Below are 23,932 nucleotides of genomic sequence, written 5' to 3'. Positions count from 1 at the left end.
ATCAGATGTATTGTCACTATGACAAACCTATAGAACAGAGATGCCTGGCGGAGTCACACACGAAAGTGTGTGTGGAAATTACTGTCTTTGATGATACAAGATAGGATCCCCAAGGATTAGGAAGGTATAGCCTCTAGGATAACCTTGTATTCCTTCCTTTTCTTCGGCGTCTTAGTGATGCGGAGTTTTAGAGCGCCAAACAGGCGTGCTAGCCGCGGAAAGAGTATTCTATCTGATACCCAGGCCAGAAGGACATAGAGCGCTCCAAGGAAGATCGTGAACAGTTGGAAGTCCCAGCGGGTTTTAGTTAACTGCATCAGCCTCTTCACCGGCGCCGCGGGGCTGATGATCATGTAGAGCGTAACAAGTAGCGTCGTGAAAACGGTGACCAAGAATGGCCCTGGAGTAGGTTAGCAAGTCAACTTTAAAAATAGAAGAAAGGTCCGAGTCTCACAATTTTGTTTGGACGATGCTCGAAATGGTGGACCTGCGTTGAGCACAACACCCGAAAGTATGTATTCAAAGCAAGAGACTAGGAAAAGGGCCGTATTCTCCGAATTCTTTATATTGGATTTCCTGTGCCTGACCTTTGGAGGAATGTACCTGTAAACTCTAAGTGTTAGGATCTGGCTTATTTCTCAGGAGTAAGCGGACATCACATACCAAGGCTGTGCCTTTACAGTAATGTAACTCGCTGTCTGTATAGCGATGGCTAGAGCCATGTGCCCCAAAAGAGGAACAAGAACTTTCCTGGAGACAAGGTTTGCCGTTGGTCTCTTCTTACAGAGCACGGGATGGGGACCTCCCCAGCTCACTAGTGACATCGGAGGTTAGCTCAAAAATGTAACAACACATCTCTGGGGACGGCACGAGGCTCGCTATGGTCTTACTAAAAATGGCAATGGGCAAAATCAAGAAGAGGTCAATGAAGAGAAACTATTGGGCCCGGTCAGTTATGTCTGCTAGTTGGCGATATCTGCTTCCTCTCTCTTGTTGTGTTCTCCCAATCCGTTTCCTGGGGACCCTATTACTCACTTGGAAATCACCCAGATTAGAAGCCGCAGCGTAGAGAAAGCTCACCGTGGTGAACTGGATTGCTGAGTATAAGCTCATGTACTTGAAGCAACTAAAGCTCGTGACAAGTGATGCGCGCCCCTCGCTACAAGTCTGATTAGTGGGGGTTGGACACGAACCAGCTCGCCAATGCCCGAGAACGACAAGACAGGACCTGGCACTCACCGTATGATCTCTGGTACGCAGCGGATATCGAAGACCCTGGATGTAAAAGGCGCTGCTACAGATGCCTCCGCCTCAGACAGCGAGATTCCAACATCGGCGGCCTTTAGTGCTCCACAATCATTTGCGCCATCGCCGCAAAAACCGCATGAGTAACCAATGCTCTGGAGTTTCTCCACCAGTTCATGTTTTTCATCTGGTGACATTCGGGCATACACCTTTCCTCGCACGAGAAGCTGCCCAGAGACATCGGAGTTAGCTTCCAAACGTTTGTCTTGTAGGCAGGCATGTGGGTACACGGACACGTTGCAAGACGAGCGGTGGCGCGAAATCCACAACCCAACGGAACACTTCACCGCTAACTGCAAGCGAGTAGTTCCGAAGATTTATGATGTCGTATGGTAAAGAAGCGTCGACTTGGGGAGGCAAAGGGCAAAGCTGTGCGAAGTTACATGTGATGTTAAGCTCCAGATACTTCTGCTTGGGTGCTTATTGTGGAATGCAGACTTACTGCTAGGGTCTCACTATTCAATTGATATTGGTGATTATCGATACTTTCCCACTGAAGACGGGCGTTGGGATCCTGGAAGGTACCTGGGAGCAGCCGGAAGAGATCAGCAGAGAGTTGACCGGCGATGACACGCTGTGGTGAGGATCCTAGAAACACAACTCACCCTCAACAAATCGTGGGACGAAGCAGTGGGCACTTCGGTCCATCAACCCGCTTTTACGGGCGACACTGATGGCCGTCAAGATGTTGTCTCCTGTTACCATAACTGTTGCAATGTTTGCGTCTCCGATCTCCGCGAGCACCGCCTCAGTTGTTGGCTTTAGCTTATTTTCGAAGACTATGAATCCGATAAACTCCAGGTCTGACTCGGCTTCCTCTCTTTTCATTTTTTGAGCTTTCAGCCAGCTTAATTTCCGGATATGCCTCGTGGCGCAGCCGATGACCCTGTACCCCTGGTGTGTATAGTAAGACAGAAGCTCATCGTAATCTTCGGGAACTAGGGTGGTTGTTAGTATCAGGATCTTAACCGCGGGTGGTATTACAATCCTGGGCGTCCGTCAGCGCATCGGAGGGGCCATACATGTCTCTTCCCGGCAAATTTCCTTCAGGCACTCAGGGGCGCCTTTGACATACACGTCGCCACTCTGTTGACCAAAATGCCGCACAATCACACTACTCCTTCGGAGCTGGGACACGAACTCGAACGATTTGAGAATACCAAGTTCAAGAGCACTCTATGTTGAGCAGTTAGTAAGTCATATATATAACCGGACAAGGAGGATGATGCCTGACTCTTGGATCAGATCCGCTATCTGACGTGCCGAGCGGAGGTTGTTGAGGAGGCCTGGCAATAGAAGGCGAGATACCGCCTTGGTCCTCGTCATCATGCTCGCCGGTGCCTTGATCACCCTCTTCAAAGTTCCACCCGGTAAATTCAAACATCTTCAGGTCAAGAGGATCCCCGACAAGTTCCCCATCGACGGAGCGAAGTGAGTGACACGTTGCCATCGTAAAAAGAGCAGACCGATAGGTTTGGGACGCGATTTGGTCTGGGTCACGCTCAAGAGCAAATTCACGTAGGTGCTCCGGTCGCGATACAGTTTCGCAAAACTTGTTTTCCGTCCGTGACACAATTCGAATGCCAAGGACATCAAGGCCATCCTCGGTTAGAGTTCCTGTTTTGTCAAAGCACATGATGTCCAACTTTCCGCCGACGTTGACTCGTTGGGGACTTATGCAAAAGATCTGTTTCCGCTTCAATCGAGAAATTGCGAAATTCGTCCCGATGGCTAGGGTTGCGGGAAGAGCTGGTGGAACAACAATCGTAACTAGATCTAGCGCCCGAACAATGATCTCGTGCCATTCGATCCGCAGCCTGATGAAGTTGATTAAAGAAGCAATGAATCCAAACATGGCGACGACAGCCATGACACTGATATACCGGAAGGAATCCCTATAAAATTTGAAGCCCGATGGTTTTGGGAAGAGCATAGAACGGACCAAAGCCCCTTTGGTTGTGTTGAAGCCGGTCCTCACCACGAGACCAAGGGCAACGGCCTCTCCGTGACGGTCTTCCTGAGGCCGCCGAGCACGGATGATCCTTGTCCCGCAAAAAAGAAAATGTCTAACCATTGCAGGTGTCATGGTAGAGGCAGCGAGGTCCAGTTGCCGTAAAGATTCATTTGTTGCAGGGAATTTTGAAACAGGGACTGACTCGCCTAGTCCAGTGAACTGGTTAGTTCCTCACGAGGTCTGTCGGGCTGACAACGACGATCTCCCACAACTACATACCTGTTAACATGCTCTCGTTGACAATACAATCGCCGCTTAGCAGAACGCTATCCGCCGGAAATTGTGCGAGGGCTGGATCGCTGACTTCATACACATCGCCTGGAACCATATCGCCAGAGGAAATATACCGCCCTATTGTTGTGCAATTAGCGCAGAGGTCTTCAGAGAACACAAAATGCTTTGCTGCACCCACAAAAGCCGTTTCTTAGCACGCGAACATCACATTCGAAACGTGATATATCTCTGAGGCGGCGCATTGTCTAATAGTAACGTGCGTGTTAGGCCGATCGGATAGAGAAGAAGCCCAGACTCTGGTGCGACGACTTACGGCTCGCGTTTCAATCAGTGTGGTAGTTATACTCCCTACGGACATTAGAAAGATGCACGCGGCATAGTAATAATATTCGTCCAAAGACCAGAGGATCAGACTGGCAATCTGGAAGACGTAGAACGGATGGAAAACCTGGTGGGATTGTAGTCAGCGAACATTCGTTCCTCACGAGGTCGGCTGCTAAACTCTTACTTCATCAACGAGAAGCTTCGGGATTGACTTTTGCTCTATATCGATGAGGTTTAAGCCGAAGACTGTTTCACGAATACTGCGCTCCTCCTCATCAATGCCAGTGCGTGCCGACCACACATCAGTCCAGGCTGGGTCTTTCCAACCATGGAAAAGCACAAACATGTCCTGAGTCGGATGAAAGAATAGACGCACGTAGCGATAGTTAAGCATGCGAAGAGTGGGCAATAACGGATCATCGTCGTCGTCTCCGTCAAATGACATCGCCTTACCAGGTGGGCCGAATACAGTGGATAGCGGCTGACCGTAAGGTCTATCTTCAACCTCGAGAATGTTGATTTCGCCCCATTGATTCTATCGCGCGTCGCTGTCAGGCAAACACTGGGCTTTGGCAGGATCTTAGAAGGCTCAACGTACCTCGACAACAACCCAGTCGCAATCACTCAAAGGGCATACTTGACCCACGAGCCGGACGTACCAACGTGGTAGCCATCGGAAGAATAGATATCCCAGTCCAAGGGTACCGGCGCATATTAGCAAGTATGCCAGGTAGCCTGTTCGGCTAGTTTCGAAGCCAGCGATCGCGATCGTTAGGTCTTCATTCAATAAGTACGTCTTCTGACTGACTCGTCGAGCGGCTCGACTGGAGCAAATTGAAGTCGCGCTAGTTTGGCGAAGCAATCGAGCATGGACCGAAGCCCTGGAGAGAGTCGACGATCGGCGCCGAGTCGAACTATATCTTCCAAGGTCTTCGTCGCCTGGTTCGAAGAAGACAGAGTCATTGTCCCCCTCGTTCTCGTAACTTAAGCGGAACTGTTCGACGCTCGAGCGACCATCTATTTCGGGAGGAAGGATGGAATCTTCCTCATCTAAGTGATACGTGAAGCTCGCGATGGAGTCGGACCGTGACCGCCGATGGGAAAATGCAGAGACGCTCGTGGGAAGGCTTTCTGCAATGGGTCCCGCGAACACCTATAAGCCAGTGTAAGAAGCTAGATAAAATTCTTGGGGGATGCATCATCTTTGAGAAACCACACCTCATTCTGTGCCATTTCCACATCTTCAAATATACTTGAGCTGCTTTGGTTCGAGTTGCGACGGGATCGAGGTCCAGGAATATCCGCTCTGCTCCCGGGCCCGACTGCGGGAGTGTGACCGGCCTTGGTGTCCATTACTGTAATCACCCCCAAGCTCTCGCCCGGACTGATACCACTGGAACAGGCAATACGGTCCGGTCGAAGTCGCGTAGCATTGCCAATTGCAAGTCGTAGGGTACAGAGAAGATGAACGCCGTCTGATAGGTCACGTCGCAAGTAATGGGTAGACACAGAGACAACACCACCACCAGATAAAAGTTTCAAATGTTTGAAGAAGCAATGTGTGATGAACTTGTCATCCTCACCTTTCTTCTTTTGCTCGATGGTTCAAGCCCTTTGAATGCTGTTTAAGTGTTGGTTAAGGAAGAAAGGCCTTAGTTGTTATCACGCTGCAAGTTCGAGTATCTGATCCTGCGGCCAACCGAATTTGGGCAAAGCTCTCGAGATCCAAGCTAGCCTATGCATTTAACAGAGCCTTATATAATGGTAATGTGTACTTCGTACCATTGCACACACTTCATGCACACAGCGAAGTTGTTTCCCTCAACAAGAGCTCTGAAGAAAAGAACAGCCTAAGGGATAAATCAATGGAGCTGGGGTATATAAGGTAGAATAGAGGTCGATATATTTAGCAGGAGAAATAGATTTTTAGATACCCTGAAATCGACATTTAATTGAACTTATGAAGTAGCCTTCCAAGTAGATTACGTTTACATGCTTAGAGCTTAGAGCTAGGCCAGGCTCGCCAGGCTGCAGAGGCAAAATACAGGAATAGCCATTGAGAAATACCGAGGGTTTGACGATCGGGAAAAAAAAAAAAAAAAAAAAAAAAAAAAAAAAAAAGAGAGAGAGAGAGAGAGAGAAAGAAAGGCCTAGTTCAAAAGAATCCAGAGTGTTCCTTCGTCTTTGCTTTGTGCCGAATTCTCCTCACATTCGGGTAGTAGACTGATTTTTCCTGATTGCATATTTGATGTTCTCATTGAAGCCAGGTCTGGTTGCATTAAAAATGAACGTTGAAGAGTTCAATTTCTTTTGCTGAGAAACTGGCACACTATTGAGGTGGGTCTAACTCAGAGAAAACTGACTTTATGGAGTTCATCAATATTATTATGTCGGGTCCCAAAAAGTCCTGTCACTGGTTGACAGTGGTTGTTGAGGAGCTGGAAGGAACCCATTCAAAACTTTGACTCGATGGTACCTGACGGTGGTGGACAAAAAAAAAAAAAAAAAAAAGAGGAAAAGGAAAAAAACCCTCCTTAATAGTCCTTACCGACTAGTAGTAATCTTCGCAAAAATCTATCATCTTGCACCCCAAATACTCCCATCATCTCTAATCTTCCCTCCTCCACCTTCAAACTTCCCCGCCAAACCCTGAAAACTTCGCAATATCCAGCAACATTCCTCAACATGGCTGAGCCCATTCCCAATAAACGTCCCGAATCGGGCGCCGCACCGTAGGTGCTATTCCTTCCTTGCTACCAGAGCCCTTCGCATTTCTTGTGCCCCTCCATCGACGCCAACATTACGCTTCGCCACCTCTCCCTCCTTGTCTAGGATCGCGACTCATCTGTATGTTTATCTAGGACGCCCCAGAACACGCCTGCCAACAACGCTCCCATTTCGTCGCACGCCCAACAACCCGGCGTAGCTAGCATTAAGGAAGGTGAGTCGTGCTGTTGTGTACATTTCCTGCCGCTTCGCCTTGCACCTCTAACGCCGCACATTTTGCCCACTAGAGGATCTCGACCGCGCCGCCGCCTCAATTTTTGCCCAAGACCCGAGGATTATCCAAATGATCCAGGGACGGCTAGGAAGCTTGGTTGGTCGGTCTTCGGGCTACATCGAGTCTCTACCCCCCTCGGTTCGCCGTCGAGTAGCCGGCCTGAAGGGAATTCAGACAGAACACGCCAAGCTCGAGGCAGAATTCCAGGAAGAGGTCCTTCAACTAGAGAAGAAGTATTTTGCCAAGTTTACCCCTCTGTATGAAAAGAGGGCCTCGATCGTCAACGGAAAGGCGGAACCGACCGATGCGGAAGTCGAGCAAGGTGAGAAGGCCAACGATGATGAGGAAAACGCCGATCAGTCCCCCAAGACCACCGAAAAATCGGCCGAGTCTTCCGAAGTGGTGTCGGGAATTCCCGAATTCTGGCTCTCGGCCATGAAGAACCAAATCTCACTCGCAGAAATGATAACGGACCGTGACGAGGCGGCCCTCAAGCACCTCGTCGACATTCGAATGGAGTACCTCGATAAGCCCGGATTCCGGCTCATTTTTGAGTTTTCGGAGAACGACTTCTTCACCAATAAGACGATTACGAAAACCTACTTCTACCAGACCGAGAGCGGATACGGTGGCGATTTCATCTACGACCATGCCGAAGGCGACAAGATCGATTGGAAGGCTGGCAAGGATCTAACTGTGCGCACAGAGAGCAAGAAACAACGAAACAAGAGTATGCTAAGTCATCAGCCCAAACCATTCGCTGTTTGCAATCGAACTCTGCAACCGTGACTAATCGCCTCCATTTGTTGCTTCTTCTTGAACAGACACGAAGCAGACTCGGGTTGTCAAGAAAACCGTCCCGACCGAATCCTTTTTCAACTTCTTCTCTCCTCCTATCGCCCCGGACGATGATGACGAGGAGACCGATCCCGATATTGAGATCCGGTTGGAATTAGACTACCAGTTGGGCGAGGATATCAAGGAGAAGCTAATTCCTCGCGCGATCGATTGGTTCACTGGTGAAGCTCTCCAGTATGAAGAGATGGATGAGGAGGACTTGGAAGGCATTCAATATGACGATGACGACGATGATGACGAAGACGATCTGAGTGACGACCAGGACGACGAGGATGATTCCGACGATGAGGTAAACTAACTTCCCCATGGAGCCCGTATTCCGTTGGCACTGCTAATACATCCTAGGACGATGCCGGCAAGCCTAACAAAGAGGCTGCCGAGTGCAAGCAAAGTTGAGCGGGAGGCCCGAAGCGTCATTGATGTGGCCTTGAAGAATGCTGTCGCGACCCCTCAAGGAGACTGCTCAATACGAGGGGGGTGCGTTAATGATGGCCGCCGCATTGGCGGCGTTCTTGTTGCAGATGAAGGGAGGTGAAGATGTGAAGGCAATGTCTGGTAGACAAAAATAATTCATCTATTTCGGGTCCAGCCTATATAGGCTTCTTTCGCTCTTACCACCCGGGTGGTCCAGTCCATTCTTGCCAGGCTGTGTGAAGGTCTAGTAGCACTTGTTCAGGTAGACGTCTTTCGACCACCAATTGCTCCATGCGCCCGGCCCAATGTGAGGTACCGCAGAATGAAGAGCACCTCCCCCGGTTCAAGCCTGGGTCAAGCCTTGTCAAGCTCGCATTCGTCAAGTTAGCGCGCAAACCGGGTATGACACTCGCGATGGCCAGCCACATCGCCCTAGTGTCAATAGCATGACTCTTAACCATTCTGATAATGATATGCATGCTACAGGGGACACTTGATGAGATAGTAATTACCTATCTAAACTAGTAGGCTTTATACCTAGCAAGTGTTGCGAGAGAGGCCAAGTCCATATTGTGTGCCGCAGTTACGTTCAGCTATTGATGATGACGACACATGTTGAGACTTGGGCTTCCAAGCGTTGGCTTGGTGATTCCGGTCGCCTGCGTGAGCATGTGCAGACTTGATTCTGGCATTGGACACTTGGAATTGGATGCGACCATGAGTTCGTTTGGTAGCCATCTGCAGTTGGCGAATCCGAACGAGTTTTGGGGCCGCTGATGCCATTGCTATGTCCAAAGTCTCACCCCACCTAGCACAAAGACAGGTCTCTCCCTCCCCTCTTTCTCCCCTCTCTCTCCGCTCTCTCTCCTTCTTTTCCCCCCTTTTGTCTATTTCTTTGCTCCTTTCTGTTTTCTTTTCTTTTTTTTTTTCATTTTCTCTGACTTTTTCTCTCTCCCGCGCCCCTCGTCGTTTAGACCCGACAATCGGGGGAGGGGTGGGGGGAGGGGGTGTGGGGTAAAAGTGTGAACAACATGATGTACCTCTACCTTGGCCTCAAACGGACATGATGTATTAACGCGCAACACATGCAAACAACAAGAAGTACCAAACATTCCTCAATGTATATTTATGGATGTCGTACTGAGGAATAGTGCAAGGTTTTTAGGCTGTGGTCGTAGTGGAAGCAATATTGAGCAAGCTCGACAATTGCGAAATCGATGGATTGCATTAATGCTGTTATGACTCAAAAAGCCCCGAAAAAAAGAAAAAACTTAAAACTTTTTTTTCTTGTTTTTTTGGCCCTCTGCGCCCCGCCAGGTCAAGCTTTACACGTCCTACGAGTAGAATATTAGTTAAAGCCTGGATGTGCCCCTCCTGATCCTCGCTTGCACCGTCATCTCCGAACACACGGATAACTTCAATCCTTCTCGGCTCGTTGGACTTGACACACAGTGAGATCGACTAAGACCCAGGACGATACAGCTCGTGGAAAACCATGTCCGCTACTCAAGCTCGTGATATCGAAGGGGCCCGGAGGGTCTCCTACAGCCTCAGCTTCTCCAACTCGCCCACAATGAGCTTCCATTCCCCTCCGGCTGGTTCTTTGGGGGCGAACTTGAGCGGGAGAGCTTTGAAGCAGCTGACGCCCTTCAATTCTCAAAACATCAAGATCCTCCTCTTAGAAAATGTGAACCAGACAGGAAGGGATATTCTCACTGCCCAGGGATACCAGGTAGAAGCTCTCAAGACTTCGCTCCCAGAGGCAGAGCTTATAGAGAAGATCCGGTGAGTCAACGTCTACCCAATCCCGACGGGGGAGACTACCTCAGTCGGCACTAACGATTCTACTTAGTGATATCCATGTCATCGGCATCCGGTCAAAGACGAAACTCTCCCAGAATGTCCTCCGCGAGGCGAAGAACCTCCTCGTTATAGGTTGCTTCTGTATCGGGACGAACCAAGTTGATCTTGATTACGCGGCCAAGCAAGGCATTGCCGTCTTCAATTCCCCGTTCGCCAACTCCCGCAGTGTGGCTGAGTTGGTCATCGCAGAGATCATCGCTCTGGCTCGTCAGCTCTGTGATCGCTCTATGGAGATACACCGAGGGTTTTGGAACAAGGTCAGCCAAAACTGCTGGGAAATTAGGGGAAAGACTCTGGGTACGTTGCTGCCTCATCTCCGGGGTACGGCGGTTCCACCCAAACTGATATACTTATGTGCCTTGAAGGTATCGTTGGCTATGGCCATATCGGCTCCCAGTTGTCAGTCTTGGCCGAGGCCATGGGCATGAAGGTAATCTACTACGACATTGTAAGCCTGATGGCGATGGGTATCGCACGCCAAGTTCCAACTCTAGACGCGCTCCTAGAGGAGGCCGATTTTGTGACCCTCCACGTCCCGGATTTGCCGGAAACCAGGAACATGATTTCCCATGCCCAGTTCTCCAAGATGAAGACGGGTTCGTACCTGATCAATGCCAGTCGCGGTACCGTTGTCGATATCCCCGCCCTTATCGAGGCGATGTCATCTGGCAAGATTGCCGGGGCCGCGCTGGACGTATATCCAAATGAGCCCGCAGCTAATGGCGAGTACTTCAACAACAATCTTAACCAATGGGGCGAGCAGTTGCGCGCCCTTAACAATCTCATCCTCACTCCCCATATCGGTGGAAGCACCGAGGAGGCGCAGCGTGCGATCGGCGTTGAAGGTAATTCCGCCTCCAATCCTCCATCTCGACGACCTAATGAACCTCCCGCCTCACCACTTCCTGTACCTGATGTCATTCCCTTGTCATACTAACGGAATCTCTGTTGGTACATAGTTGGAGAGGCCCTTGTTCGGTATATCAATGAGGGTACGACTCTCGGAAGTGTGAACCTTCCGGAGGCCAGCTTGAGGTCACTGACCTCCGACGAGCCTGACCACGCTAGGGTAATGACAGTTTTTGATATCCCCTGATTTAAATAGTGCCCGGGTTAAGATACTTACGCGTGCTCGCCTCGGCTAGGTTATATATATCCACCATAATGTCCCCGGCGTACTGAGGAAAGGTAAAAGATCCGGAGACCGAGAAGGTTGTTCGCAGCTGGGCGTAAAATTTTTGCTGACCAGTACCCTATAGTCAATGCTATCCTCGGCAACCATAACGTCGATAAGCAGATCAGCGACAGCAAAGGCGAGGTCGGTCTCCGTCAATCCTGCGGCACGTCGGCGCCGCGATGTTGGGCCAGACACCTAAACTAATCATGGAACTTGAATAGACTGCTTATCTTATGGCGGACATCAGCGATGTCAAGGTCGAAGACCTGAAGGAGATATCAGAGCAGCTCGATGCCCTGAGTTGTATGTATTATTACCCGCCAGCAACTTATTTCATCCCCGCCGGCCCCCTGGTGCATTCGCATCTTCGCCGGATCTCAGCGGCTAACTGCCCACTGTCGAATAGCTCGCATCCTTACAAGGATTCTGTACTAATTAAGTATCCCTCAAACTCTCACACGCACCACCGTGTAAGCCAATTGAGGATATTTGGAGTCGGTATGGCAGGAAATTCATCAAGCCATCACAAATGATCCCCAGTTCTGCCGTACCAACAAATCCTACCTGGCGACAGTAAGTATTAAATATAAGCCCAAGCGGGCTTGGCCTTGCTGGGCTTGGGTGACATAAATCCACGGGATTTCGTCTGGTGGGCCATGGTGAACAAGCATGTTGGATGGATGCAGGCTGGGTAGCAATTATGGGAACCCGACGTTGTTCTTAGGATAGACTTTTGAGGAAGGATTCGCTCGACGTTTCAGCGAGATGAGCCAATCATAGACTAGTTCATATGCACATCCACTCGTGTAATGGCATGGGCATCCAGGATATAAAAATTAGAATGTATTATGCAATTAAGGATATGTGCACCTCGCCCTCTGCCCATTCTCAACCCCAGCCCCCGAAATGCTTAACGGAAGGTGTTTCATGGGCTAACAATATATTCTTATACGAAACGACAAAACGGGTTCAACTGGCGAAGACGAATATCTAGACGCGTAGAGAACTTGTAGTCAGTGCGTCGACACCCCTTTCCATCCATCCAATAAACCACCCCAGCTCAGGTTGTTTTATACAGGAGTGGTTTTTTTTTTCCTTCCCTTTTCTTTTTTTCCTTTTACCCCTTACTCATTTGATTGAGGGACTAGTCCGTCGTCCTCGAGACAACTTCTTCAAAGGAAAATAGCTAACATAAGTGGGACGTCCCTGCTCAAGCGCTGTCATTCCCCTTCCACCATCTCGAAGCTTGGCTCGGTGTCAGCTCCATCCGGCCGTCATCGCCATCAGCCTAGCCTATCTCACTTCCTTACCACGGCATACCTTTTCCCTAGACCGAGCGATCATCGACGACGAGGACACGCCCAAAGCTGGACGCACCTTTAGATTGGAGGAACAGACGAATATCTCTGCGTCCGCGAGGGACGTCTTTCTAGAGCTGGGTTTATTAATGAGTTCTCTTCCCTAGAGTGATCCGCACATATTTTTGCAGCTAGAAATCCATCCTATATCCTCGGAACCCCGTCATCACCCTCCTCGACGCCCCCATGGCGCATAGTTATGAGGTCGGAACCAGGGCATGGCAGCCCGACCCAACGGAGGGCTGGGTAGCCTCGGAACTCACGAGTAAGACGATCAACGACACGAAGGCGACTTTGATATTCCAGCTAGAAAATGGCGAAGTATGCAGCTTATCACCACTTTCGATGTCCCCAGTGCTCTGCCAAGATTGATGCGTCTGACATATTTTTCGCAGACAAGAACGCTCCATGTCGCCGTCGATGCGCTCGCAGCTGGCTCTGATCCTTCTCTCCCACCTCTCATGAACCCAGCCATGCTCGAAGCAAGCGATGACTTAACCAACCTGTCCCACTTGAACGAACCAGCAGGTGTGTATTCCTCACGGCCCGGGGCACTTCTGCGTCGCCAAACCAACTCACTTTAATTTCAAAAGAGGTCTTGGAACTGAGACTAACATACACTTTTTACACGCGCTAGTGCTCCAAGCTATTCGTTTACGATATGCCCAGAAGGAAATCTATACGTATAGCGGCATCGTGTTAATCGCGACAAATCCCTTTGCAAGAGTCGACTCGCTATATGTCCCTGGCATGGTTCAAGTCTACGCCGGCAAGCAGAGAGCCACCCAGGCGCCACATTTGTTCGCCATCGCAGAAGAGGCCTTTATGTAAGACTGGAAGAGCCCGGAGATTGCATGCCGCGTCGGCTGTTGGCGATTTTGGTGCCTTGCTAATAGAAGTTCAGGGATATGCTACGGAGTGGAAAGAATCAGACTATTGTTGTGTCGGGCGAGTCTGGTGCTGGCAAGACAGTCAGCGCAAAGTACATCATGCGATATTTTGCAACGAGAGAGCCGCCTGAGAATCCCGGAACACGCTTCAAGAAGGGATCTGAGGCGATGAGTGAAACCGAGGAACAAATCCTTGCTACGAACCCAATCATGGAAGCTTTCGGGAATGCAAAGACCACCCGGAATGATAATTCATCGAGGTTCGGCAAATATATCGAGATCATGTTTGACAAGCAGACAAACATTATTGGCGCTAAAATTCGGACATATCTTCTGGAAAGATCTCGACTTGTCTTCCAGCCCCTCAAGGAGAGAAATTACCACATCTTTTATCAACTAGTTGCCGGTGCCTCGGACAAGATGCGTCAGGAACTCAACATCTTGCCAGTCGAACAGTTCGATTACTTGAACCAAGGCAATTGTCCCTCTATCGACGGAATTGATGACAAGGCCGAATTTGAAGCGACGAGGCAGTCGCTGAAAACTGTTGGGGTCAAGGATGACCAGCAAGTAGCCATTTTCCAGCTGCTGGCTGGCTTGTTGCACTTGGGGAACGTCAAGATTACGGCGTCTCGCACTGAGAGCGTCCTTTCACCAACCGAGCCATCGCTCCAACAGGCCTGTGCGCTGCTTGGAGTCAACGCCGCGGAATTTGCAAAATGGATCGTGAAGAAGCAGCTGACTACCAGGGGAGAAAAGATTATATCAAATCTTAGCCAGGCCCAGGCAATCGTTGTTCGGGACTCTGTTGCCAAATTCATCTATTCAAGCCTATTCGACTGGCTCGTCGAGACCATAAACCGAAGCCTTGCCACCGACGAGGTCCTTAACCGTGTGTCCTCCTTTATCGGCGTTCTTGACATCTACGGCTTCGAACACTTTGCCAAAAACTCGTTCGAGCAGTTCTGCATCAACTACGCCAATGAGAAGCTCCAGCAGGAATTCAATCAACATGTCTTCAAGCTGGAACAAGAAGAGTACCTAAGAGAGCAGATAGACTGGACCTTCATCGACTTCTCTGATAATCAACCTTGTATTGATCTGATAGAAGGGAAGATGGGTATTTTGTCCCTTTTAGACGAAGAGTCTCGACTTCCCATGGGAACGGATGATCAGTTCGTGACGAAACTACACCACAACTACGCCGCGGATAAGCACAAGTTTTTCAAGAAGCCCAGGTTTGGAAAATCGGCATTTACGGTCTGCCACTATGCCATCGATGTCACCTACGAGTCGGAAGGATTCATTGAGAAGAACCGAGATACCGTCCCTGATGAACACATGAATATTCTACGTGCGACGAGCAACACATTCCTCCGTCAGGTCCTCGATGCGGCCCTGGCAGTGCGTGAGAAGGATCTGGCCTCCTCCACCTCAAACGCCGTAAGGCCTGCCGGTGGAAGGAAGATTGGTGTTGCAGTCAACCGGAAGCCTACACTTGGTGGCATTTTCCGGTCCTCATTAATCGAGTTGATGAACACCATCAACAATACCGACGTCCATTATATCAGATGCATCAAGCCCAACGAGGCCAAAGAATCGTGGCAATTTGAGGGACCCATGGTCCTCAGCCAGCTGCGCGCGTGCGGTGTCCTCGAGACGGTCCGCATTAGCTGTGCTGGTTACCCAACCCGGTGGACATACGAGGAGTTCGCCCTGCGCTACTACATGTTGGTCCACTCAACTCAATGGACCTCGGAAATCCGTGAAATGGCCAACGCAATCCTCACCAAAGCCCTAGGCGGAGGCTCTAGACAAGGTTCCGATAAATACCAGCTCGGGTTAACGAAAATCTTCTTCCGTGCTGGCATGCTTGCTTTCCTAGAAAACCTGCGCACAAATCGCCTAAACGAGTGCGCCGTCCTCATTCAAAAGAACCTGAAGGCGAAGTACTACCGACGCCGCTATCTGTGGGCTCGTGAATCCATCATTCGCTGTCAATCGCTTGCCCGGGCGAGTGCCGCCAGGAATCAAGCCCGGCAGCTCAGGACAGTCAAGGCAGCAACTACCATTCAGCGAGTGTGGAGGGGCCAGAAACAACGCAAAGAGTTTGTTCGCATCCGAAATAATGTTGTCCTTGCCCAAGCAGCAGCGAAGGGCTACCTTCGAAGGAAAGAAATTATGGAAACGCGCATTGGAAATGCGGCGCTCATTATTCAGCGGGTTTGGCGTTCCAGGCGACAAATGCGGGCATTCAGGCAATATAGGAAGAAGGTTGTTCTCATCCAAAGTTTGTGGCGAGGCAGGAGTGCACGCCGTGAGTACAAGAAGATGCGAGAGGAGGCCCGAGATCTGAAGCAGATCTCTTACAAGCTCGAAAACAAGGTCGTGGAGCTCACTCAAACCTTGGGCACCATGAAAACGCAAAATAAGACCCTGCTTGCGCAGGTGGACAGCTATGAAAGCCAACTCAAGTCTTGGAAGGCGCGACATAACGCCCTAGAAGCCCGTTCCAAAGAGCTCCAGGCAGAGGCCAACCAAGCAGGTATCGCAGTGGCGCGCTTGCAGGCCATGGAAGATGAGATGAAGAAGCTTCAGCAGAGTTTTGAAGAATCAACGTCAAACATCAAGCGATTGCAGGAGGAGGAGAGGACGCTTCGCCAGTCGCTGCGAGACGCCAACATTGAACTGGACCAAGCCCGTGAAGAAAAACTGCACGTCGAAGATGAGAAGCTATCGCTGAGGCAGCAGTTGACGGAATTGCGAGACCAGCTCGAGATGGCAAAGCGTGCTCCCTCAGTGAACGGGGAAGTGACCAATGGAGTCGCGAATTTCCCGTCGGCCGCTAGCGGGTTGATCAATTTCGTGTCATCAAAGACACCAAAGCGCAGGAGTGCGGGAGCCGAGCCCCGGGAAGTCGATCGATTCAGCGCAGCATATAATCCTCGCCCCGTCTCGATGGCCGTAGCGTCTGGTACCCGTGGTCAGAACTTGCCGGGGGCGACGTTTATCCCCGGCGTCGACAACATTGAACTTGAGCTCGAATCTCTACTCGCAGACGAAGAAGGTCTCAATGAGGAGGTTACCATGGGCCTTATACGGAATCTCAAGATCCCCTCGCCTAACACCAACCCTCCCCCGTCTGATAAGGAGGTGCTGTTCCCTTCATATCTCATCAATCTCGTTACATCAGAGATGTGGAACAACGGTTTCGTCAAGGAATCGGAGCGCTTCCTTGCGAATGTCATGCAGTCAATTCAACAGGAGGTGATGCAGCATGACGGCGATGAGGCAATCAGCCCTGGTGCGTTCTGGCTGTCCAATGTGCACGAAATGTTGTCATTTGTATTCCTCGCGGAGGACTGGTACGAAGCTCAGAAGACGGACAACTACGAGTACGATCGCCTACTGGATATCGTGAAGCACGATCTGGAAAGCTTGGAGTTCAACATTTACCATACGTGGATGAAGGTTCTCAAGAAGAAGCTTCAGAAAATGATCATCCCCGCCATTATCGAGTCTCAATCCCTTCCGGGTTTCGTCACGAACGAGAGCAACCGGTTCCTGGGCAAACTTCTCCAGTCTAACTCGACACCTGCGTACAACATGGATAATCTCCTCAGCCTTCTCAACGGTGTCTTTAGAGCCATGAAGGCGTATTATTTGGAGGACTCGATCATTACTCAGACAATCACTGAGCTTCTTCATCTCGTTGGTGTCACAGCATTCAACGATCTTCTCATGCGAAGAAACTTCCTTTCTTGGAAGCGCGGTTTGCAAATCAACTACAACATAACTCGCATTGAGGAATGGTGCAAGAGCCACGACATGCCTGCGGGCACTCTCCAGCTGGAACACTTGATGGTACGTGCAGGAATACTCCCCCTTCATCAACAGACATACAAGCAGCGAGAAAAAAAAAAAAAAAAAAAGGAAAAAAAAAAAAAAAAAAAAAAAATCGCACCAGGAATTTTTCGAGAAGGGGTGTGAGGTTTGTGACTTTGTGGGCGTTGAGGAAGAGGGTCTGGTTCAAGGGTTTGGATCCAACAGCTTGGGAGATTAAGGAGGAGTGAGTGTACACTACACTACGAATGTTGAGGTGGAAAATTTTTCTTCGTGTCGAGTTCAGCTACGGAAGTACGAAGTAAATGTAGAGTACACTACTTCGTCCTTTGTGCAAGTTTGGAGTACTACCTCGGAGTAGGAGCAGCATATTGGTAGTATTAAACTAGGTTGGCCCGTCCCAGCCCGGGATGCTAGGGTTAGGTGCCCCTGTCCCCGGAAACGGACTGCACCATGACCCGGAGGCGAAGGGACGCGCTAAGGGAAGGTGATAATACTACATACACAGGGAGAAAGAGATACGAGCATCCCAAGGGTTAAGGGATCGTACAAGGTATAAGCCCGAACTCTCGCAAGCACGCAACCATACAAAGGACGCTCCATCGTCGCAGTCGGGATCTCCTACGAAGGAGATGAAATCACCACGTTGCATTCTCACAAGGCTACCGAATGAAAATCTTGCCGACGGTGCACTCGCTATTGTACAACAAACACTGACTGCACTTCTTCTTGGCTCGCCGTAACGGCGACGACGCAAGCCGCAGGGCCAGGCCGGGGGTGTACTCCGTACTCCAAAGTATCTGTAAGTGCCAAGGGAGGGGGTCTGCTTTGGTAAATTGTCATGGGTTCGGTGTCGTCTCTGCCCCCAGGCGACTCCTCTCTGATCTTCTCTTCTGCACTTTCGATTTATCGGCAGGAAGTGTCTTCCTTCATCTGCACGAAGCAGGCCCTACGAAGTAAACTGGGAGAGAAGGGCGAGTCTTAACGAGAAGAGCCTTAGGCTGGCAAAGAGGAATACAGTGCGGACAGGAAGTTTCGGGATTGCACCCACTAAACACGGACGCAAAAACAAAGCAGTCCTTAGACTCGGAGAAACAGGCCAGGGTGAGGGATCAAGTGTGGTGTTAATATTAGTGCACTTCGCAGCGTCCAAGGTCCAGTACAACCGAACCTAGTATAAGGAGCGGGTCGGCGGGAGACGGAACTGCCCTTGACTCTCCTTCAGAGGTGAGAGACCTGCACAAGGCACATCAATATGTCCGAAGCATGAAGTACGGAGTAGGACTTGCCGACCTTTGGAGAGAATACAGTGAGATGGAAAGATCAAATGAGAATCAGCAGACCGTGTACACCACTGGCAGTTTGTGTGCCATGCGAGGCAATGTCAAGTGTGTCGTTTTGCAGGACGAGCCTAACCAGAATCTTTTGGCGAGCATGGGATCTCGGTGAGGGGGGCAAATCTCCCGATTGGGGGAGGGATAGACTGTGAGAAAGGTGAGCCAGTCTCGCCAAGTTCCCGCACATCTGGTAGGGCGTTTGTTGGGTCCTGCGAATGGGGTGATGGGGTGATACGCCGTCGACTCCGGAGGAGGCCAAACCACAAGTAGCCTGAGGCGCTAACCACTTTTGTGCCTTGGTGGTCGGGCCGCTGGAAGCTTTGGAGAACATTGCTGGAAAACGTGGGAAGCCTGCTGGAGATGCGCTGGAACCATTCCATTGCATTGAGTTTGAGCCTTGAGCACAGGGGCTCCCGAACCGACTTGGGACGCACTAAACCTCTCTCAGCCACTGTAGCGCAAGTATCATTGATCAAGTGAAGCCCATTCCGAATCACTGGGATTCCCGAATGAGGGAAAGGGCCAACTGCAACATCTTGTCTCTCCAGGGTCGATCCTTTTTTTCTTTCTTTTTTCTTTTTCGGACGAGAGAGAATCTTCACCAACATCAGGTGGCCGCTGATCTCATCGATCAGGTGTACCTGGATCCTGTGAGAAGCAGGATATGCAACAAACTTCCTCGCATCCAAATATCAGGCGGTGTACTTGTACTGAAGACGGGACAGGTATGGCGGTCCCCACGCTCACCGGAGACACGCGATACGGCCGAGTGGCCCAAACGTTCAGAGAGTGGTGAGACTTGGGCTCAAGTCCAGATGCCCAAGTACGGAGTTGTTTAAAACCCACCCTCAAGATCACGCTCATCGCTTATTGCTCTTCGCTCTTTGATAACAGGTCGATCGATTCCGTCCCTTGCAATCGATGGGATATCGAATACTTTATCTCGCTGCTCCTCATTTACTCGACCGTAGATAAATTGTTCGTCCTCAAATTCGCCTTGTAGTTAATAATATTCTTAATATTCCTTGAACGGCTCGATCAATGCAGTAAATAGGATGATCTTGGCTGGGCGCCTCCGGGAGGGGCAATTAATATTTGATTGATCAATCTCTTGATGGAACATGGGGCAGGTCTGATCCGACCGGCCCTGCATGTGACTGTGGTGAACCATTTACACTGACCACATGAACGTCAATATTGATGCAATCACTGCAAGCACTTTCCCATCCCAGCGCGGGGACATGATCTCCTGCATCATCTCCAGTAAACTTTACGTGTAACTTTGCAACTGCCGTTTGTCGATGGTTTCTGGGTGCGATTTATATTCCGATTTACTAGTAGATGCAGCTTCCGGAATTCATATTTGTTACATTGATCTTCGACCGGATCCGGGGGACCTGAGGGGTGCCTTAAGAGATGGAGCAAATTCCTGTGCTCACTCCGGCCAACATCGTGAACATTGGTAACTACTCAGTACTAGTTTACTCTGTGGCAGTGACTGATTGACATGCCTCGTAATACATTGGACGGTTAGCTACTCTCTGCTCCGTACTTCATGGTCGAGGTGTTAGTGTAGTTCTCTGCTAACCACGGCTCGGAGGACCAAAGGTCGCACCAGCCGGAAATGAAGTCCTCGAGGACGCCGCTGGATGACCTGAGGTGAGCCGTGTGTGGTGTTCGCATCAAAACAGGACGTCTAGACAAACAAGCGAGCTTTTCCTGCGGACACGAGCAAGACACCTCTTTCCGATTTTCATTTCTCACATAATTAATACCACTAGACAGGAATCTTCGACCTCTCACCTGAGAAGGGGTCGCATGCCTGCGTAGTTTTGTGTGTTGATCCTCTGTGTCGATTGCTTGGGATGATGGCGGAAAACACAACATAACATTCTCCAGCCTCCTCTCACCTCGGTCAACGGCATCTGGTAACCCTCCTCCCCGAAGGCTCACCTTGATAAACTAGCATCATCCTAGTAAAGTTGCCCGCGCACGGCTGGGAATGTAAATTGAGGTACTTGTATCTGGAGTGCTTCAGTCCGTGAAATAACGTCGATGTCACCTCGGAGGCGTGGACTTTAACCTGCCACTTTAAGCACCCCGGTCGATCTGAGATTCGAGGCCGCTGAGAAATACAGTGGGAAAAAAAAAAGGAAAATTTTTTCGTTTGTTCTTCCGGCTTCTACGAGTTGGTACGAAGTTATTGCTGGGAAGTGTACATCTAACACGGGAGGCCTTGGGCAGGACACGGAATGAAAATCAAGTGTCGCAAAGCCCTCCTCGTGGGTCTGCCGCGTAGACCGGAAACAACACAACAAGGACGCGTGGTGGCCATGGATATTCGCCTCTGACTTGAAGAAAAAAGGCTGGATTTGAGTGAGTGTTGGTTTGCGAAGCGGAGGAGCCTACGGCGCAAGGGGAGAGGCATGGGGCTTCTGTGGTCCGCAGTAGGACTTGGTCAACCACTTTCACCGCGCCCTTTTCCATCTCAAGTCGGAGCCGGGACACTTCGTAAAGTAGCCGAAAACTTTTCAGGCCAAAGAGTCATCTCGCTTGTGAGATACGCCGACTTCTTCGATCCAAGGTGAGTGTATTACTTCGTACTTCATACTCCCATAACACCGGACCCTTTGTGGGAACTGTCTCGTCCCTTGAGACACGAGTGGAAGTGGCAGAAAATTCTGAAGTACGAGCGAGGTAATATTGATGGATGACGAGTTGTGAACCCTGGTCCGTCGAGAAAGAGAAAGACTCACCGAACAGGGGTAGATTTTTCAGGTGAATTTCTCATTTTCGTTTGCAATTTCCCGCAATTCCCACACCAAGTAAACCTGGACCCATGGAATGGAGGCCCATGAGAAACACCTTCCTTGCTTTAGGACGATCCAGACCTTGCACAGCCTCTGATATGACAGTCAATCATGCCTCATTCTTCCTATCAATGATTCTCGGGATGAGGACGCTGGAGAGTTGGGATGTGCACATTGGATATCATCAACTCGGCTGACCCCCTGAGTCAACTTTGAATAGTCATACATTTGAGTCGTCTTTCCCACTCGCTCTCGCTCTCCGTGCTCACTGGCTCTCTCGTTAGGGTACAAGTGCAGCGGCAGCCCTTCAAGTAAACGGGTATGAATATATTCCTCACGCACTGTGCCGTCCAGAGGGCAGTGAACGATGGAAAGGAGGAGCAAAGAAGGACCAAGGTCCCTGATAGGTGGCTGGGGAACATCTTGACTCAAGGCGTGTGTACTAACTGGGTGCCTACCCTAATTACGTTCACCCCCCCTCTGATTTCCAAGATATTAGGCGAACCATGCCAAATTAAGCCTCCCCTGGCACACCCATGGACGTGCAGGGGTGCGTTTGCCCAGGGTTGAAGGGCTACAGGGGGTGTGAGGGCTCGACTTACGATGTAACCTTGGGTCCAACTCGCCCTTCACCAAGTAGCGGTACTTGCGACCTTGGTCAGGGTTGACAGTCGCCTGTTCGTACCCGTGTTCCCACGCCCCTTCCCATTTTCTCCCCTCCCATTTATAACTACCTGAACTTCCCACACACACACACAAACCTGCCTCTTCTTTTCTTCCCTCTTTCTATGTCCCCTTGGCCTTTGCCAATTGACTCGATTATCTCCTCAATATCAACAACATTTCTGGCTTGAATCGGCTTTCGTGCCTTTCGCCGTCTCTTACGCAATCAAAATTCGATACTGGACCTCGAAGTCTCCAGTATCTTCCACAATCTTCGTCGACTCCGTCCAAACGAGCTCGACGATCTTTGTCCATTTCAGGACTACTTTTACACAGTCTTTTGACATGTTCGCATTCGGAACACCACGTTTCCCTCCTCCCTCCGACCACGTACAACGGTGACTTGATTCACCGACCTTTCGCGCTTCCTCCCACCCTAGGCGCGACCATTTGGCTTGAAAAATTGGTGCATTCGACACCTCAAGCAGACGAAAAGATTACGACACGATCAGACGAAACACTCCTCCAATATCTCCATAGATATCTTTTTCCTTGCGTCGCCCACGCGACAGAATACCCCACCGAGAATGTCTGGCAGCTATTCTCCATACTCGAGGCGTGGTTATCCCGAGGACCACCCATACTACACTCCTAGCCCTACTCCGTCGCCTCGACACTCTTCCTACATGTACAGCCAACCTCCTCCTTACCCGCAACGACCTGCGACGCGGGCGCACTTCCGAACCTCGAGCAGCGCTTTCGTCGAGACATCCTCACGTCCTACTGTGGCCTCACCCAGATACACGAGCGATGGCCACTACGCCACCAAGACCGATGTGAGTAAAGATCGTGTTTCGTCAGCTTTCTCCTCCCAAAGTCCGAAGTCTCCTCGTGTCTGGGTCTTCCAAGAGATCGAACCAAGTCAAGGCTCGTCGCCCGGAATGTTTGCTGTGGGGGATGGATTTCAGTACTGCTTCACTCCTGAGAAGGGATGGAGGTCATCGTTTTATGTACAGACCCACGCAAGTGGAGCCAAAGCCGAACGCCGGGCGAGGAGGCGCGCGAGTACAGCGAACGCGGATGGCGAATGGACACGTGCGACTCAATCGCCTGGTCAGTCGACTAACGCCATGAAGGCCCAGGGCGCTTATGCAGCAGGTTTCCACACCGAGCATGCCTACGACGATATGCGTCTGCCGCGACAACAAACGAAGCGTCGATCCTCCATGTCCACGCCTCAGCGACCATCCACTACCCGACCATCGAGCTCGCACAAGCCTGCCGCTCTCAAAGTCAGAGCAGCTACGGACGCGGATAGGATGAAGCACAAGATTCCTCTGGGTTACTCGATGAAGAATTGGGACCCCTCCGAACCTCCTATCCTGCTCCTGGGCTCTGTGTTCGACGCTAACTCTTTGGGCAAGTGGATCTATGACTGGACTACCTACCACGTCGGCCCCGCCAGTGCCATCTCCGAGATGGCGGGCGAGCTCTGGCTCTTGCTCATCCAGTTTTCCGGCAAGCTCAAGGGCGCCGAAGACGTCGTTGCCAAGGTCCGTGACCCCAAGAAAGCCGAAGTCCTCGAAGACTTCATTGAAGCGGGTGCCAGGCTTTCCGAGAGACTCTCGGAACTCCTGAAGGCTTGCGAGGCGCCCATGCTCCGCGCCAGCAAGAAGAACGGAACCAGCCTCGGCAAGAATGCTGGGGTTGAGTTCGTTGAGACACTCTTTGGCCGTGACCGGGAACTGGAGAGGACCCGCCGTTTCATCCAGGCTATGGAACTCTTCATTAAGAGGTTCAATGCCAACTGCGATGAGATTGTCAAGCATCCCACGAGGTAA

At 50.6% G+C, this 23,932-nt stretch overlaps 4 protein-coding genes and 1 pseudogene across 4 annotated transcripts; 4 read left to right on the top strand and 1 right to left on the bottom strand.

Moving 5' to 3' along the window:
* Positions 1-116: 116 nt before the first annotated feature.
* Positions 117-4,551, bottom strand: SAPIO_CDS10387 (uncharacterized protein; the record flags this gene model as incomplete). Its single annotated transcript, XM_016783979.1, has 15 exons — positions 117-400; positions 785-814; positions 891-936; positions 1,036-1,159; positions 1,240-1,472; positions 1,540-1,674; positions 1,748-1,830; positions 1,911-2,243; positions 2,328-2,481; positions 2,540-3,465; positions 3,539-3,670; positions 3,732-3,798; positions 3,867-4,001; positions 4,062-4,412; positions 4,537-4,551. 15 exons carry the CDS (start codon positions 4,549-4,551, stop codon positions 117-119), a joined length of 3,048 nt encoding a protein of 1,015 aa, XP_016638815.1.
* Positions 4,552-6,562: 2,011 nt separating this feature from the next.
* SAPIO_CDS10386 (uncharacterized protein) lies at positions 6,563-8,132 on the top strand (the record flags this gene model as incomplete). The annotated part of the gene is made up of 5 exons (XM_016783978.1): positions 6,563-6,609; positions 6,739-6,818; positions 6,892-7,608; positions 7,703-8,025; positions 8,082-8,132. 5 exons carry the CDS (start codon positions 6,563-6,565, stop codon positions 8,130-8,132), a joined length of 1,218 nt encoding a protein of 405 aa, XP_016638814.1.
* Positions 8,133-9,645: 1,513 nt separating this feature from the next.
* Positions 9,646-11,625, top strand: SAPIO_CDS10385 (Phosphoglycerate dehydrogenase; the record flags this gene model as incomplete). The annotated part of the gene is made up of 8 exons (XM_016783977.1): positions 9,646-9,935; positions 10,003-10,310; positions 10,379-10,858; positions 10,973-11,082; positions 11,159-11,201; positions 11,273-11,331; positions 11,412-11,493; positions 11,597-11,625. 8 exons carry the CDS (start codon positions 9,646-9,648, stop codon positions 11,623-11,625), a joined length of 1,401 nt encoding a protein of 466 aa, XP_016638813.1.
* A 1,109-nt stretch (positions 11,626-12,734) lies between these two features.
* SAPIO_CDS10384 (Myosin-2) lies at positions 12,735-17,772 on the top strand (the record flags this gene model as incomplete). Its single annotated transcript, XM_016783976.1, has 5 exons — positions 12,735-12,869; positions 12,944-13,076; positions 13,186-13,375; positions 13,453-17,302; positions 17,671-17,772. The coding sequence occupies 5 exons, from the start codon at positions 12,735-12,737 to the stop codon at positions 17,770-17,772; spliced, it is 4,410 nt and encodes a 1,469-aa protein (XP_016638812.1).
* A 4,906-nt stretch (positions 17,773-22,678) lies between these two features.
* Positions 22,679-23,932, top strand: SAPIO_CDS10383 (annotated as a pseudogene; the record flags this gene model as incomplete).

Source organism: Scedosporium apiospermum (assembly GCF_000732125.1).
Source record: "Scedosporium apiospermum strain IHEM 14462 chromosome Unknown SEQ_SAPIO_0165, whole genome shotgun sequence".
Taxonomy (NCBI): Eukaryota; Fungi; Ascomycota; class Sordariomycetes; order Microascales; family Microascaceae; genus Scedosporium; species Scedosporium apiospermum.
The sequence above is the reverse complement of the archived record's forward strand: the minus strand, read 5'-3'. Positions and strand labels throughout refer to the sequence as shown.